Source organism: Thamnophis elegans, chromosome Z (genome assembly GCF_009769535.1).
Source record: "Thamnophis elegans isolate rThaEle1 chromosome Z, rThaEle1.pri, whole genome shotgun sequence".
Taxonomy (NCBI): Eukaryota; Metazoa; Chordata; class Lepidosauria; order Squamata; family Colubridae; genus Thamnophis; species Thamnophis elegans.
The window spans coordinates 137,403,261-137,420,644 of record NC_045558.1 but is presented as its reverse complement, the minus strand read 5'-3'; the positions used below and the strand labels follow the sequence as shown (position 1 = coordinate 137,420,644).

At 42.8% G+C, this 17,384-nt stretch overlaps 1 protein-coding gene across 1 annotated transcript; it reads right to left on the bottom strand.

Moving 5' to 3' along the window:
- Window positions 1-12,359: 12,359 nt before the first annotated feature.
- Window positions 12,360-17,161, bottom strand: LOC116522008 (vomeronasal type-2 receptor 26-like). Its single transcript, XM_032236595.1, has 4 exons — window positions 16,361-17,161; window positions 13,863-14,090; window positions 13,396-13,522; window positions 12,360-13,258 (listed from the first exon to the last, which is right to left on the bottom strand). Exons 1-4 carry the CDS (start codon window positions 17,159-17,161, stop codon window positions 12,360-12,362), a joined length of 2,055 nt encoding a protein of 684 aa, XP_032092486.1.
- Between the last annotated feature and the right edge of the window lie 223 nt (window positions 17,162-17,384).

Sequence of the window (17,384 nt, the reverse complement as noted above, 5' to 3'; positions counted from 1 at the left end):
CCACGCTCTTGAAAATGCCTCTGTCTTTCATCATGATTCTTTCAAATTTATCTCTGAGAGTGCACCTAATCAGAAAACCTATCATTGTGTATTAGGATGCCCTTGAGATTGCCAATTCATTTCTTGAATTGCATCAGGATTTGAGCACGTATTCTGACAGAGGAGAATAAATGGGAGGAAACCTGTAGGAAGGACTCTGAAACAAAGCTGTGCCAATCCCCCTGGGGATCAAAATTCATTGATTGTTGTTGAATTGAAATATCCTCCTGTGCACTCTTTGACATTTTTGCCTTGTTCAGAAAATATGGTAATTCCTTTAGAAGATAATTACTTCGTTATTTATAAGAGAAAAGATAGATGATGTTTAAATGCTTTTTGAAATGCACAATTGCTAATAAAATGTACAGAGGGGAATTTGCTATGCCAAATACACCTGACTTTTGGAATTTATATTCTGTTTTACAATAAATAATAGCTGCAGTTCACTCTCCTTTGCATAGGATTAAGATGCCTAGCAGTGGTGGGATTCAAATTATTTTACTACCTATTCTATGAGCATGGCTTGGTGGGCATGGCTTGGTGGGTGTAGCAGGGGAAGGATACTGTAAAATTTCTATTCCCACACCACTCCATTGGAAGGTTAATGTAAAATCCTTATTTCCTCCTGATCAACTGTGACTCGGAAGGCAGAGAATAGATGGGGCCAGGGCCAGTCAGAAGTAGTATTTACTGATTCACAAACGACTCAAAGTTTCCGCTACCGGTTCATCATAAACTGCATAATATCATGTCCAATACCTAAATATTTTGCCAGTCCCTCAAATAATTATTTCCATGGTTTGCTCCCAGATCCCTTTAGATGGGAACTGATGCCTCTATTTTTTCCACAATAGTAGGTTACTTATGTTAGCCATGAGGAAGTAGCATTTTCCCTAGCATTCCCCAAATTTAAATTTTCAGTTGCTTAACAATATACTTAAGAACTGGGAGAAGATTATGAAATAGGGCTCAAGCAAATGATGAAAGCAGTGGCAGAGGAAACTGCTGGAGGGGCTTTAGTGGTTAAGTATTTGAACTGTTACAGCATTTAAGAACAGTTTTAGAAATCATCCCTAATACTTGCTGAGATCTTGGTAGCATCTTTCCTTTGACATCTTTGTCTGTCCCTCAGTTTAATTTTCCCTATTACAAAAAGAGGCAATGTCTGTGCTTCTGTGAAAAGAAATTAAGGTGATTTGTAGTACATTCAAGGCTTGGTTACATAGACATGATGTTGTCAATTCTGGAACATATGAGGAAGCCAGTCATGTATCATGTGCAAGAGAAAAATTTTATGAAGACCAAATTTTCACCTGGTTCCCTAAACTTGACTAATCTTATGCGGAGCTAAAGTACCAATGAAAAAGCAAAATTCAGAAAGGAATCCCAACAGGGGAAGGAAGCCATCTTGTGTAATACCATATCTTCTCCCAAGTATGATTGTGGGCTCAAAAGGTCAACTTCCAAGTGATTGATGCTTGGAATCAGTTTTGAGAATTTGTTTTGAGTTTTGAGAATTTCCTCAGATATTCAGATGGAACTGTGATAAACATTATTTTTATGACATTAATTAGGGCTGTGCAGTGAATTATCAGCTATCAAGGAGGAGGGGAGGGAGGAATGAAGGAAGGGAGGGAGGAGAGAAGGAAGAACCTTCTAAAATCAATACAGGTTCTCTACTGAACCTTGCAAGAACTCTCAGGGATCATGATAAGACCAGATGACTCCAAAGAAAATTTGATCTTGCCAGCCATTTCTCCATCATGTCAGAACTAATCCCTTCATAGTTCAACCATCCTTAAAGTGACCATATTTTCAGATTGGTAAAGAGGTACACCTTTGACCGGGGTTGGGGGGTGGGGCGCTTGATTAAAAAATTTATACGGAGCAACAAAAATTTTCATACAACGCAAAAATAGTACTGTAATATTTTTTATTTCAACATAATTACAATTTACAAATATAAATTGTAACTGTTGCCAAACATCAAAATTTTGATCACGTGACCATGAGGATGCTGCAACGGTCGCTAAGTGTGAAAATGGTCGCTAAGTGTGAAAAATGGTAATCAGTCCCTTTTTTTCAATGGCATTGCAACTTTGGTCACTAAATGAACTGTTTGAAAGCTAAGGCTAGCTTGCATTATAATGCCTTATGGTAGCTTACATTTTCAAGAGAGAGAAGCTAAACTCCTAAATACACAAGGAATTTGTCTTTGGTGAATATGCTCTCAGTGTACATAAAGAAAAATAAAATAGAATACATTCATTAAGAATCATAAGCTACAACACTTAGTGATGGTCACTAAAGCCTGGAGGATTGTTCCCTCTTTGCTTCTTTAAAACAGTATATGTTAGAATAGAATAACAGAGTTGGAAGGCATCTTGGATATCTTCTAGTCAAACCCACTGCTTAGGAAGGAAACCCTACACCATTTCAGAAAAATGGTTATCCAACATCTTTTTAAAAACTTCCAGTGTTGGAACATTCACAACTTCTCTCCTTGATTAGTTTCCACCCATTGTTTCTTCTTCTACCCTCACGTACCTTGAAGAATAGTTTGACTCCCTCTTCTTTGTGGCAACCCCTGAGATATTGAAACACTGCTATCATGTCTCTCCTAGTCCTTCTTTTCATTAGTGGTTCAGGCACCAGACAAGAAATCAGGAGTTTCTAGTCCCATTTTGGACATGAAAACCTGCTTGGATGAAATGAAGCCAGTCACTCTTTTTTCCCCTTCTTTCCTTCCTTCCTCCTTTCCTTCCTTCCTTTCTTCCTTCCTCCTTTCCTTCCTTCTTTTCCTTCCTTCCTTGTTTCCTTCCATCTTTCTTTCCTTTCCTTCCTTCTTTCCTTCCTTCCCTAACTTCCACCCCCTTTCTCTTTTGTGGGGAGTTGGAAGGAGCATTAGATCTGCTCACCGCCTTAAAAGTGGGATTTTTTAAAAATGGCTTTTTTTTAAGTGATTTCAGCCGGGATGCCTTTAGTACTCGCCCATCCGTCCTCCCATCCTCCTTCCAAAAAGTTGATTTAAAAAGCCAGTGATCTGTGCCCGCTTCTCCAGCGTTCCTGATTCAGGGGCATAGGTTCCTGGGCGTGCCCTGTTCCCCCCTCAAGGCTTCACGTTAAAGCCAAAAAGGACCTCCACAGAGATGGCTCTGGGTCTGGGAAGGCAGGGCAGGGAGGGATGCTGGAGAGCAGCTTTCGCCTACAGCCTTGGGGGGAGGGGGGTGTTTGCAACCCTGCCCTGCTTGGTGCCCCTCGTTGCTTGAAATGGGGTGCTCCATTTGGGGGGGATGCAGGAGGTCCAAATAACATGCAGGCTCAGCCTCCGCTGGGATGGAGCAAGCAGAAGGAAAGGCAAGAGTGGGGGGGGGATAGGACTTTGCTGGCAGTTGCAAAGCAGCCTTCCCCCGATTGCCTTCCCCCACGCCTCCCAACCCTTTCAAAAGCCACCCCCATCACCAGCCTCTCCCAACCGGATCCCCGCATGCCTCCCCTCGGCTCACCCAGACCAGATTGACAGTGGCTTGCATGGCATGGCTGCAGAAGAGCGGCACCCAAAAGAAGCAGGGGAAAAAAAAAACTTCCGATGGCTGAGCTGCTTGGCCCAGGACCTAACCTCCTCCTTACCATTGCTCTCCCTGCAGAAAAATGGTGCGCGTCGGCGTGCACACGCGCAAAAGGGGAAGGAGGGAAAAGGCCACATCAGGAATGACACTTTAGAGAATTTTTTTTTCACAGCGTCCTTTTTAAAATTGATTTTCTTTCTTTTGGAAAATCGGTACTTTTTCAATATGCGACGGGACGCGGGAAAAATTATTGAAAGGCATGCCTGTCACGCCAGATGTGGGACGTCTGGTCACCCTAACGATCCTGCCAGAACCAATTAATTTTCCTCTATGAGAAGCAAAATTTCCTCTTCCTCAAAGAAAAAAAAAGTTTAGTTGCTTTTTTTAAAAGCATCTTTGTGACTACTGTGACTCCTCTGCCACAGAAAATGTAGCACCAGAGTTTCCAGCTGTGCAAGGGATACTATCCAGATTCCAACAAATGAGCTCAAGCAAATCAGAACTCGAAGGCTGGAATCCTCCTCAATATTCCTAAATATTTCCAAGGTTTTCTGCATAATTAAAATAGAAAATGATTTCCTCCCTAAGTGTAACTGGTCACATTGTCCAATTAAATGATTTGGCAGGTTACTTAGGTACTCCCATTCTTCTTATTCTGACATCTATGGAGATGACCTTGTTTCCAAAGAGAAAGATTGGTGCTTTGTCTGACAATGCATTCCAACTCCCCCCCCCCCTCACACACACACACGCACATCTCCATATTATGTGGCAACTGAGTCATGAGAAATGGCTCCTGCCAGGTCGGTTTGAAATTGACAGATATTGGATGCACCAAATTCTGCATCTTTTGTATTATTTGGAACATTGTCAAAGGGAATAGATTGCATAAATTGTGGAGCATAACATCCGCTGTTGCATGGTCAGCTGCTGTTTCTGCTTCTGCTTTTACATCATATGGCATTCTGATGTTTCCCATTGTTCCCCAGAAAATAATTGTAGGAGTGGGGATTAATATCAGACAGGAAATAATAACAGCAGCACACACCAAGGTTCAAATAATCTAATTTATTGCTTAAAGTTTTTAAAGAAGAATAAACTCAAATAATGGTCATGCTTTTCTAAGATGCAGTTAAGCTTACAAGAATTACAAACTCAATAAATTTCACATTTGAAAGAACACTGACTAATACAAAGTTAATTATATTCTGATAAATTTATGTTTTAAAAATGGAAATATACTTCTTACAGTATTTATGTAATTCTTTAGGAATTCATGTAATGTCTCTGCAAACATTGGACATTGATGTTCATCAATATCTGAAAAATCCTAACAGGGAGTAAGAAACTTAGATGACCAAAATCAAGTTCAATGCACATGATGAAAAGGAGAAAGCATCAGGTTAAGGAATTTTGGGAAATTGGGAAAATGAAGAAGCATGAGCAGAGATTTTCAAATGGGCAAAAATAGTTATTATGAACAAAAAATATCCCAATCCATGTCCATCTGAAATGATGAAGCAGTTGGATGATCCCGATGTTCTGCTGGTCCTCTTTGGAGACCATGAAATAAAGTGAAGAGAGCTTACTGGCCTGAAATTCCTCCTGAGGTAATGCACCAAAAGTCAGCTAAAAGAAAGTCCAGTAGGATTCTGATGAGACTTTTGTTCAAATTTAATTTTTCTATTTGTTTTCATTTAAAATATATCCAAGGAATATTTTTGTCCTAGCATTTTCTAAAGGATATAGACACAATTTTGGGGAAAAAATTTCAATCATATGCCCTAGATCAGGGGTGTCTAACTCAAGGCCCAGGGGCTGGACGGAGCCTGGGGAGTTCGTAGATCTGGACCACAGGGCTTCCCTGGAAACAGTGAAGGACTAACCTCTGATGCCTCGGCCTTGCCCTCCCAACCTCCATTTTACCTTTCAGTGTCCTGGAGCATGTTACTTGCAGCCGAAAATAGAGCTCGCGAGGACCCCCTGTCCCCCTTTGGTTGAACCTAAGTGTAGTACATAAAATTATCTGCTACAATGTCCTACCTGTCAATGTCTACTTCAGCTTCAAACACAAAAACACATGAGCTCACAATAGATGCAAACTTAAGGTAAACCGCTCCAAACTCAATTTCAGAAAATATAACTTAAGCAAAAAAACTGTCCATGCATGGAACGCACTACCTGACTGTGGTTTTTACCCCTAACCCCCAAAGTTTTAACCTTAGACTGTCTACAATCAACCTCACCCCATTCCTAAGAGGTGTGAAAGGTTTCTGCATAAACGCACCAGCGAGCCTACTGTTCATGTCCTTATGATCCTTTTTTATTCATATCCATTTCATGTATTATAATCATGTTTATACTTTCATATGTTATCTAATACACACTTCACAAAATAAATGAAATTAATAATAATATCAAGTGTTTTAGAAAAGCAATTCAAATATTCCTTCAGCTACTCCTGATATTCACTTCTAAAGTATCCATGAAACAGCAAAATTCAGAGAGGAATCCCAACAAGGGAAGGAAGCCATCTTATGTAATACAATATCTTCTCCCAAAGTATGATTGTGGGCTTAAAAGGTCAACTTCCAAGTGATTGATGCTGATGTATAAAGAGTTTTAAGAATTTCCTCAGAGATTCAGATTGGGCTGTGTGAAAGCTGGGGAAACATTATTTTTCATGACATTCATTAGGTCTGTGCAGTGAATGATCATCTATCAAGGAGGAAGGGAGGGAGGAACGAAGGAAGGGAGGGCAGGAGAGGGGGAAAACCCCTAAAAAATCAGAACTAATCCCTTCATAGTCCCACTATCCTGCCGGAACCAATTAAATTTCCTGTATGAGAAGCAAACTTTCATCTACTTCAAAGAAAAAAACCCCAGGCTAGTTGCTTTTTAAAAAAGCATCTTTGAGGCTACCGTGATTCCTTTGATACAGAAAGTGTAGCACCAGAGATCCATGCACATGGATTCATGGGCATGTGCGAGACTAAGATGGCTGCTAGGCTTTTTCATCTTGAGCTATTCAGGTGAAAATGCCGGAAAAAGCACTGAGAAGCAGCCTCATACCAACTGAAAAAGGGTCGCCTGGGATGACCAAGACCCAGAGGACCCAGGGAGACCAGTCAGCTGCAGGGGTCGCCACTTTGGGATGACCCCGGACCACGCAAACCTCAGCGGCTTCAGCGGCTTTTGTGTTATCTCGGCCGCTCGGCGACGAAGAGGGCAGCTCCATTCTGATAACAGCGGCGGCGTTTCTCGGCGATTTCAGCGTCTGTTCCGCCTTTCTGCCCTGTTTGTTCACAACGGTGAGCCTTTGGGAACTCCCTGTGACTGTTTTCCCCCCAGAAAGGAGACTTTTGGACTGGGCTGTTACCGGGGTTAGGCGAATCGAAGGGCGGGTTTGCTATCGCCACCGCAGCCTTCCCCCTCCCCCCCACAGCAGCTACGTTGCGCCTTGTCTTGAGGAAAGGGTGGCCAGACCTCAACATCAGAGTGACTGGACTGGACGGCTAAGCCTTGCCGCTGCCACCACAGTCCCCCTCAGGTCGGCTCCCCTTCCCCCCCTCGTTCTGGTACAGATGCCGTTGTGGTAGCTGTTTCTGCTGTGGGTGGTGGACAGATGATGGCGGCGTCTTCTGCTTTCATTGGATGCCCGCAACACCTTTCGATTATACTTGCCCAGCTTGCTGAACTCTTGGGCTCCCTACTGAATTACCATCATTTTAGAGGAGGGGGAGATGATTTGGGCACCTGTAGAGACTGGCTACTTTGTGTGACTGACTGCAATTGCCACCACCATAACCCTTCCAGATGCCCTCCTCCTCCCTCCTCCCCCTGTGGCTCAGCTTTCGTATTAACACCACCATTGCCTTCTACAGAGCCATCTGCTGAGAGCCATTTGGCTCTCCTTGAACTCGCAACCTAACAGCCGCGCAATCTATTTTTTCTTTCTTTCTTCTCTCTCTCCTTTTTCTCTCTTTGTATGGGATATGCATGTGATATGTGTGTAATTGAGTGAATGCCCCCACTTTTTATTGCCATTATTGTTGTATTTTTGTGTTTTTAATTATTACGTGGGGACTGCCTGGGTGAGTAAATGAGTATGCTTGATTCGGAGGACCTGCCGAGGAATGCGGGGGTCATTGGGGTGGTTGGGGGGACTATGGACATGGGAGTGGGCTGGAGCATTGCGGTCGTAACAGGGAGGGGCAGATATGGCGGGGACTTTAGGGCTGGCCATTACCGGGGAAGGAGGGCTCGCTACGTTACAGAGATCCCTCCTTCCGGCCCTATGAGTCCCACTCCAAGGCCAGATGGCGCGAGTAATCAGGACCCTGGCCTCAGGCTGTTGTCGCTAAATGCCAGGTCTGTAGTTCACAAGGCTCCCCTCGTCCGGGACTTAATTTTAGACGAGAGGGCAGACCTGGCATGTATTACTGAAACCTGGCTGGGCCCGGAGGGAGGAGTCCCCCTCGTAGAGATGTGCCCAGAAGGATTTCAGGTGCTCCATCAGCCGAGAGCTCAGGGAAGGGGTGGCGGTGTGGCTATTGTTGTCCGAGAGTCTCTAGCACCTCATAGGATCCCTGCTCTGGAGCTTGTCGGGTGTGAGTCTCTGCTGGTGAAGTTGGACCTCAAGGGTCAAGTGGGTTTGCTCTTAACGTACCTGCCTCCCAACAGCGTTGCAGCAGCCCTCCCCTCGCTCCTCGAGTCGGTAGCCGAGCTGGCAATTGAGTTCCCCAGGCTTATGGTCCTGGGGGATTTCAATCTGCCTTCGCTCGGTGAACACTTGGATGGGGCGCAGGAGTTCATGGCTTCCATGACAGCCATGGGCTTGACCCAAGTAATTCGGGGCCCAACCCACTCAGCGGGTCACGTGCTCAACCTCGTATTTCTCTCGGAGCAGTGGACTTGCGATCTTGGTCTGAGGGGTAATGAGATCATACCCCTGTCGTGGTCAGACCACTGCCTACTGAGGCTTGACTTTCGGAGACCAAACCCCCACTGTAGGGAGGAGGAACCGACCAGGTGGTTCCGCCCCAGGCGACTTATGGACCCCTTGAGGTTCCAGACTGAGCTTGGGGTTATTCCTGATACCCTCGCCCACAGTCCGGTGGAGACTCTGGTTGCTGCCTGGAACTCAGCAGCGACGGAGTCTCTTGACCGGATTGCGCCACTACGGCCGCTCCGAGGCAGTGGATTCCGGAGGCCACCTTGGTTCACTGAGGAACTCCGGGAGAGGAAGCGCCGGAAGAGACGCCTAGAGCACTTATGGAGGTCCAACAAATCCGAATCGAACCGAGCACTTTTAACATCTTTTAACATCTTGCATCAAGGAGTACATCAGGGCAATTAGGACGGCGAAAAGATCTTATATTGCCACCTTGATTGCCTCCGCTGAGTCGCGCCCAGCCGTCCTGTTCAGGATAACCCGCTCCCTCCTAAATAGGAGGGATACGGGGGACACCCTGCAGGGTAGGGCTGAGGACTACGTCCAGTTCTTAGCAGACAAAGTTGCTCGGTTTCGGTCGGACTTGGACTCCGATCCCGCAGATCCAGCCGAGGCACAAGGGCATAATCTGGTAGACCATCGCTGGGTTGAGTTTCAAGATGGTGCCCCTGAGGATGTGGACAAGGCCATGAGAGCTGTGAGTGCCTCCACATGCGTACTGGACCCGTGTCCCTCCTGTCTGGTTGCTAACAGCAGGGAGGTGACACGGGGCTGGATCCAGGCGGTTGTTACCACCTCCCTTCGGGAGGGGGTCTTTCCCCCCGCACTTAAAGTGGCAGTGGTGAGACCCCTCCTGAAGAAACCATCTTTGGATCCAGCCGTTCTTAACAATTATTGTCCAGTCTCCAACCTCCCCTTTGTGGGGAAGGTTGTTGAGAAGGTGGTGGCCTTCCAGCTCCAGCGGTCCTTGGAGGAAGCTAGTTATCTGGAGCCATTCCAGTCCGGCTTCAGGCCTGGCTACAGCACAGAAACCGCTTTGGTTGCATTGACCGATGACCTCTGGAGAGCCAGGGACGGAGGCCACGCCTCCATCCTGGTTCTCCTTGACCTCTCAGTGGCTTTCGATAACATCGACCATGGTATCCTTCTGCGACGACTGCGGGAGGTGGGGGTGGGAGGCACTGTTTTGCAGTGGTTCTCCTCTTACCTCTCGGACAGGTCGCAGTCGGTGTTAGTTGGAGGGCAGAGATCGACCCCTAGGCCCCTAACATGTGGGGTGCCACAGGGTTCAGTCTTGTCTCCCCTACTTTTTAACATCTACATGAAACCGCTGGGTGAGATCATTCGGCGGCACGGGATAAAATACCACCAGTATGCGGATGATACTCAGTTGTATCTGTCCGCCCCGTGTCAACTCAATGAAGCGGTGGACGTGATGAACCAGGGCCTTGAAGCTGTTAGGGACTGGATGAGGGCTAACAAGCTTGTGCTCAACCCAGATAAGACCGAGTGGCTGTTGTGTTTCCCTCCCACTAATTTGGCAAGTGTTCCATCTCTCAGGCTGGATGGTCAAACACTACACCCCTCAGACAGGGTCCGCAACTTGGGAGTCCTCCTGGACCCACAGCTGACTTTTAAACACCATTTGTCAGCTGTGACCAGGGGGGCATTTGCCCAGGTTCGCCTGGTGCACCAGTTGCGCCCCTACCTGAACCGGGAGGCCCTCACAACAGTCACTCGTGCCCTTGTGACCTCTAGGCTGGAGTACTGCAATGTGCTCTACATGGGGCTGCCCTTGAAGAGTATCCGGCGACTTCAGCTAGTCCAGAATGCGGCCGCGGCCGCGCGAGCGATCGTGGGTGCACCTCGGTTCACCCACATAACACTTATCCTCCGCGAGCTGCACTGGCTGCCTGTCGATCTCCGGGTACGCTTCAAGGTGCTGCTTGTCACCCATAAACCCTTCATGGTAGTGGATCTGGGTACTTGAGAGACCGCCTACTGCCAATTACCTGTTGGCACCTGAATGTTGCCAATTACCTCCGTGCGGCCAATTAGATCACATAGATTAGGCCTCCTCCGAATTCCATCTGCCGGTCAGTGTCGACTGGCAAGTACGCGAAGGAGAGCCTTCTCGGTAGTAGCTCCGACCCTTTGGAACGATCTCCCTGTGGAGATTCGTACCCTCACCACCCTCCAGACCTTCCGCACAGCCCTCAAACTCTGGCTATCCCGTCAGGCCTGGGGCTAAAGATTGTAACCCACCCGAATGGTATGAATGTTGCGCTTTTAATTATGTATTGTTCTTATGTGTTAAATGTTTGTTTCCCCCTTCCCTTGAGTTGTAGGCTGCCCTGAGTCCCCCCAGGGAAAAGGGTGGCATATAAATAAACTTTCATAACTCATCCCAGCTATGCAAGGGATACTGTCCAGGTTCCGACTTATGAGGTCAAGCAAATTAGAACCACAAGGCTGGAATCTTCCTCAAAATTCCCAAGTATTTCCCAGTTTTTCTGCATAATTAAAATAGAAAATGATTCCCTCCCCAAGTGTAACTGGTCACATTGTCCAATTAAATGATTTGGCGGGCAACTTTGGTACTCACATTCTACATATTCTGACATCTATGGAGGTGGCCTTGGTTCCAAAGAGAAAGATTGGTGCTTTTTCTGGCAATGCATTCAAACTTCTCCCCCCCCCTTCCAAACACACACGCACATCTCCACAGTATCTGGCAACTGAGAAATGAGAAATGGTTCCTTGCAGGTTCAGTTTGAAATTGACAGATATTGGATGCCTCAAATTCTGCATCTTTTGTATTATTTGGAACATTGTCAAAGAGAAGAGATTGCATAAATTGTGGAGCATAACATCCACTGTTGCATGGTCAGCAGCTGTTTCTGCTTCTGCTTTTACATCATATGGCATTCTGATTTTTCCCATTGTTCCCCAGAAAACAATTGATATCATGAATTAATATCAGACAGGAGAGAAAAACAGCTGCACAGATAAAGGTTCAAATAATCTAATTTATTGCTTAAAGTCTTTGCAGAGGAATATACTCAAATAATGGTCATCCTTTCTAAAATGCAGTTAAGCTTACAAGAATTACAAACTCAATAAATTTTACATTCGAAAGAACACTGACAAATACAAAGTTAATGATACTGTAATAAATTTATGTTTTTAAAATGGAAATATACTTCTTACTCTATTTATGTAATGCTTTAGGAATTCATGTAATGCCCCTGCAAACATCGGACATCATTTGATGTTCATCAATATCTGAAATATCCTAACAGGGTATAAGAAAGTTAGATGCCCATTCACATATACATTTTGTATAGATATCACTCATTCTAGTAATTTTTTCAGCAATTTTTCTGAGCGAGAAATTAATGCCTCTGCAAACATCGGACATCATTTGATGTTCATCAATATCTGAAATATCCTAACAGGGTATAAGAAAGTTAGATGCCCATTCACATATACATTTTGTATAGATATCACTCATTCTAGTAATTTTTTCAGCAATTTTTCTGAGCGAGAAATTAATGCCTCTGCAAACATCGGACATCATTTGATGTTCATCAATATCTGAAAAATCCTAACAAGGAATAAGAAACTTAGATGATCAAAATCAAGTTCTATGCACATGATGAAAAGGAGAAAGTATTAGGTTAAAGAATCTTGGGAAATGTGGAAAATGAAGAAGCATGAACAGAGATTTTGAAATATGTTTCATATAGGTATTAGTCATTCTAGCAATTTTTTAAGCAATTTTTCTGAGCCAGAAATTAATTTCTCGTTGTGAGTTGCTCCCTGTGGTTGAGGTCAGGACGGAAAACAATGATGTAGCATTTTGGCAGGAATATGCATCCCAGTAATGCAGCACTGGACGCCAAGATGGAGAAGACCTCCACAGCTACCATAGCTTTACCTTTTGAGCTCAGATAGGCTGGAAAGAAGGAGATCCACACACTGCAAAAGGCCAACATGCTAAAGGTGATGAACTTGGCTTCGTTAAAGGTGTCAGGTAATTTACGGGCAAGGAAAGCCACAATAAAGCTGGCAATGGCCAAGATACCCATGTAGCCCAAGACACAGTAGAAAAAGAAAGCTGACCCCTCATTGCATTGTAAAACCATTTCATGGGGTTGTGAATACATGTCCAACTCAGGGAACGGGGGAGATGTTGACAACCACGCAATACAAAGACATACTTGCATAAAAGAGCAGGAAAGGACAATAGAAAAGGCCAATCTTTTCCCTACCCATCTCCTCATCTGAGATCCAGGTTTAGTGGCCATGAAAGCCACAACCACAGTGATGGTTTTGGCCAGTACACTAGAAATGGCCACTGAGAAAGTGATGCCAAAAGTTGGTTGCCGGAAAAGGCAGGTCACTTTGCCAGGCTGGCTAAGAAAGAAAAAAGAGGAGAGAAAACAGAGCAGAAGAGAGACAAGCAGGGCATAGGTGAAGGACCTGTTGTTGGCTTTGACAATGGGAGTATCCTTGTGCTTAATAAAGGTTCCAAGTACCGCAGAGGTCAAAAAGAAGAAACCAAGAGCTGCTGAGGCTAAACCAATTCCTAAGGTTTCTTCAAAAGTCAGAAAGACCAGCAGTTTCAGGATACAACCTTTCTTTTCTTTATTTGGATAATGATCTTGTGAACATTCAAAACAGTCATCCATATCTGGAAGAAAAATGAAGTATATTTTTTTCATCAAGGTATTGCATATTACTGAAAATTACCTTATTCATTTCATTCATCCAAGTAGTTTATTAATGTTTGCTTAATACTAATGAAAAATGGTAGAATTCCTACCCTACCATTTTGATTTGAAATCTTCCCTTCTGGACATGGAACACAGTCATAGCAGCAGAACTGATTTCCCTCAATCCCTTTCTTCCAGGATCCAGGGAAACAAGGGTCATTGCATCGAGAAAGTGGAAGAACCTGATGATAAAGATAAAATATTTTGAAATTGGAGATATTTCAAACAGTGTGTAATTTATCCCCTTTATAGAGGAGAATTACTTTTGATCTCCCAAAGGGTTCTGATTTTATCAGTAAATAAAATCAGCACATGTTGACAATCCTTTGTAAATGCAAACCAAATATGGAAACAATGCTTTTACACTGTAATATCATTTTTTCAATTCAATGAGTGCTTGATCATCAACAGCATTTCAAAAGAATATGCCTTCATTTCTTTCAAAAATGAGAAATCAGATTTTGAAAGAGATTAGGCTCAAAATGGAATCATTAAGGCGTTGCTGATTCAAACATTTGATACCTGGTTAAAAGCTGGGTTCCAGACAATCACATCTTCATCTATCGAAAATTCATTCCCTTTTGGACCCTCTAGATCCAGCTTTCCAACTCTAACTCTATGAAATGATCTATTTGGAAAAGTGATCAAGTTGGTGATGTCAAATCCTCCAGTTGCTTCCCCTTTCTCATTCAGGAACACTCTCTCCCCAGCTGAATTGTTAAAAGAAATGCCTTGAAGAAATGAATGGAGCTATTTGAAAGGGAATAAAAGAGAACGAGCATTGAAAATGCAACAATGTAGAAGAGAACATTATATTCCATGTTTTCATCATTCTTTGCATTCCAATAACAATAATTACTCATGTAAAAATTTATAATGATATTTTATGGAAATATACAAGTCTATTATTTGATTAATTGTATATTAATTTAAGAAAGATAAGAATGCATTGAAGGTCAATGAAAATAGGATTTAGGATTTATGTAACTTCCTTCAATTATGATCGGGTTCCCTATTTAAATAACTAATTCTAGGTATATCATATCTCATGGGGTCCGCTTTGATACAAAGCTATTCAATAATTTGAAAGCTGACTAATTTCCCTTAGCAAACGTTTAGAAACTAAGACTCAATATTTTTTGATAGATAGATTAGTTGTGGAAAGGAATATTTCAAGAGAGACACAGAAAGATCTTGGAGAGTTGATTATTGTTGGAGGAGATGATGAAAAATAATGTAGAGTATCATTTTAACTAATCCTTACTGTGTAAACTGAAGGGATTTACTAAATAACTCCTGCCAATAAGATAAGTTATAGAATACTTTCTTGATTAATAGAATCTATATATAAGCCAAATACCACTCACTCATATGAAATCTCTAATGCTCGCTAACAAAGGATTTTTCCAAATTGACCATCAGATCATTAGTAATTCTTATACAATAATTAACACGCTCTGATGCTAAGGAGTTAAACATTCTACTCCCCCTCCCCACCTGAAAATAACTCTGTTCAAACGGCCAGTTGCCTCACATTCTGTTACCTCAGTTTAAACTGGCAGATGTTCCTCTACCTCACACAGGAGCGTTCTGGGCTCCTTACAATATTAAACATTGGTGCCTCACCAAAATGTCTATGCCATCCACCTATGAAACTGCTTCTGAACTCAAGATGGTGGGAGAGATGTTCCCTTATGAGTTTCAATCAACAACTACTGTTGAGCCAATGGATTGTGAACCAAATTTCTCTAGACAAATATGTTCCTTCTACAGTAACACCAGTTAAAGGAAGCCTTTCAGCTGACCAGAAGTACAATGGATGCTTCAAAGTGACATATGTTGGAGCCAGGGAAATGAAGGAGGGAAATTTTGTGTCAACATTCGAAGGGCAGGGGCAGGTCTACCACAGGATAGGGAGTATCATAGCAAAGCCTCAGCAGCAGCCTTCATTTTTCCAGATATAATTTTTGGTGATGATGACAATGAGAGGGACATCTGGTGGAGAATCTACATGGGCATTAATCCAGAAATGGTTAGCCAACTGCAAGAGTTGCTGTGTGAACACAACAAATAAATTCTGGAACTTAAGGCTGCTGTTAATTCTCTTCCTAATGGCCAGAAGGACTTCCAAGTGGGTGATTAACACCAATAGGAAGACTTCTAGAGAGCGCCAAGATCATTTCAATGACCCACAACTACAGAAGTAGCTGTTCTCATTGTCAGCCAGGATTTGTCAATTTATCAAACCCGATCACACAGTTTTGTAGCGAAGCACATTTAACCAGCTAGTGATAGGATAAAAAGAAAAAAATGTGTTTTCTGTATCTATTTTAGGCAGAACAGTAGAATGGTTTCTAAGAAGAATTTTGAGGTATTCTAGTCAAATTCCCTGCTCAAGGTGGAGACCGTATGCCCTAAGCAATTTAAACAGATTATTCTTGGGAATTTTAATAAAGCATAACAGTTAATCTAACCTTGATGGCAAGGAAATGTCACACTTTTCTGTAGCTCATTATGCAGTTATAAATTTATATCACAATGGCATTGCACATATTTTATCCTATAATTCTTCTCACTTGTCACATCATATTAATTTTATTTTACTTTACTTTATTTTATTTTATTTTTATTTAGGGTTGGTAGGGACTTCTGAGGTCTTTCAGTCAAACACCCTATGCAAGGAGAAGATCCTAGCCCATTTCAGACAAATCGCTACCCTTCTCTTCATTAAAAGAGAAGAAATCTACAGTGTTGGAGTATCAACATTTCTGAAGGCAAGTTGTTCCACTAATTAAATGTTAATTTTTCTCACCATCAGAAATTGTTTCCTCATTTCTACTTTGTTTATTATAATTGTTTCCACATACAAAAAAACATTGAGAGATTCTACATGATATTGTACATCAAAGTGCCCATTTAAAAGAAGGAGGAGGAAGAGGAGTAAGAGGAATTGGAGGAGGAGAAGGAGAAGGAGAGGAAGTGGAAAAAGAAGAAGAAGGTGTCCAATGAAGAGAGAATACCTGCCAAGCCTGCAGATTTAAAAGATCAGTTTTTTTATGCATCCTTGTTGTCTTCCTCTTGAACCCTAAAATGTACAGAGCCTGCAAAGCATGAGCCACAGTGTAAACAGCATTATAGATGCTGTAGCTTTGGCCAGTCATTTCCATTTCAAAGACAGGCCCAGGAAGATTCTCTAGCTTCATCTCCCCAGTGCACTGTCTATTGTGTGTGTCTGGTAACTCTGGTTTAGGAAGTGAACAATCAAATGCTTGTTCCCAAACTTCCCGCAGAAACCCATCTCTGTTGTCTGAAAGAGGATTTATGGTCTGAAGAAATTCCTTGAAACCTACAATGGCTGTTGAATGAACAGTGAAGGAGAGAGCTCCATGGAACATCTGAAGTTCCCATGTGATTTGAATGCCTGATAATACAAAATCAATCTGTGCAGTCATGATCCACACCTTTCTAAATAATGCAGTTTCCTTGCTTTCAGGATCTAACATAAATACGACAATTCTTAGCCACATAATTGTCCAGGCTTCTCCATAGACAAGAAATGCATTGGCTTTGTTATTCATCAAATTAATGGAAATCATTGAGATTATTTGATAAAGTTCAGGAAAGTCTTCCAAGTCGACTTGTTGAGGAAGCCTTTCTATGAACGACAAGCAGATTCCATTCTCTGCAAGCAATGGCAGCATTTCCTGTAATACATTTTCTCCATGGTTGTTATCAATAACAAAAATCCCGATCCACGTCCAACCAAAATAGTGAAGCAGTTGTATAATCCCAGTGTACTGATGGTCTTCTTTTGGGACCATGAAATAAAGTGAAGAGAGTCTACTGGTCTGAAATTTCTCTTGGGCTAATGAGCCATAGGTCATCTTAAACAAAATAGAATAAAATTATCCAATTATTGAAATGAAGCTAACTTTTCTATTCTAGTTTTTTAATAAAATATATCCAAGCAGGATTTTTTTAAAGAAAATCTTCTAAATATTAATATGGAAAGGAATGTCTTGGAATTACTTCAAACACATATGA

Bases quoted from the DNA above. Each gene is read 5' to 3' on its own strand.
- LOC116522008 (XM_032236595.1), bottom strand. From the start codon at position 17,161: ATGGTCCCAAAAGAAGACCATCAGTACACTGGGATTATACAACTGCTT. The intron at 13,523-13,862 runs GTATCAAATGTT...CTTTATCATCAG, and splicing joins GGAACCCAGCTTTTAACCAG to GTTCTTCCACTTTCTCGATG. The intron at 13,259-13,395 runs GTAGGGTAGGAA...TTTTTCTTCCAG, and splicing joins GAAGATTTCAAATCAAAATG to ATATGGATGACTGTTTTGAA.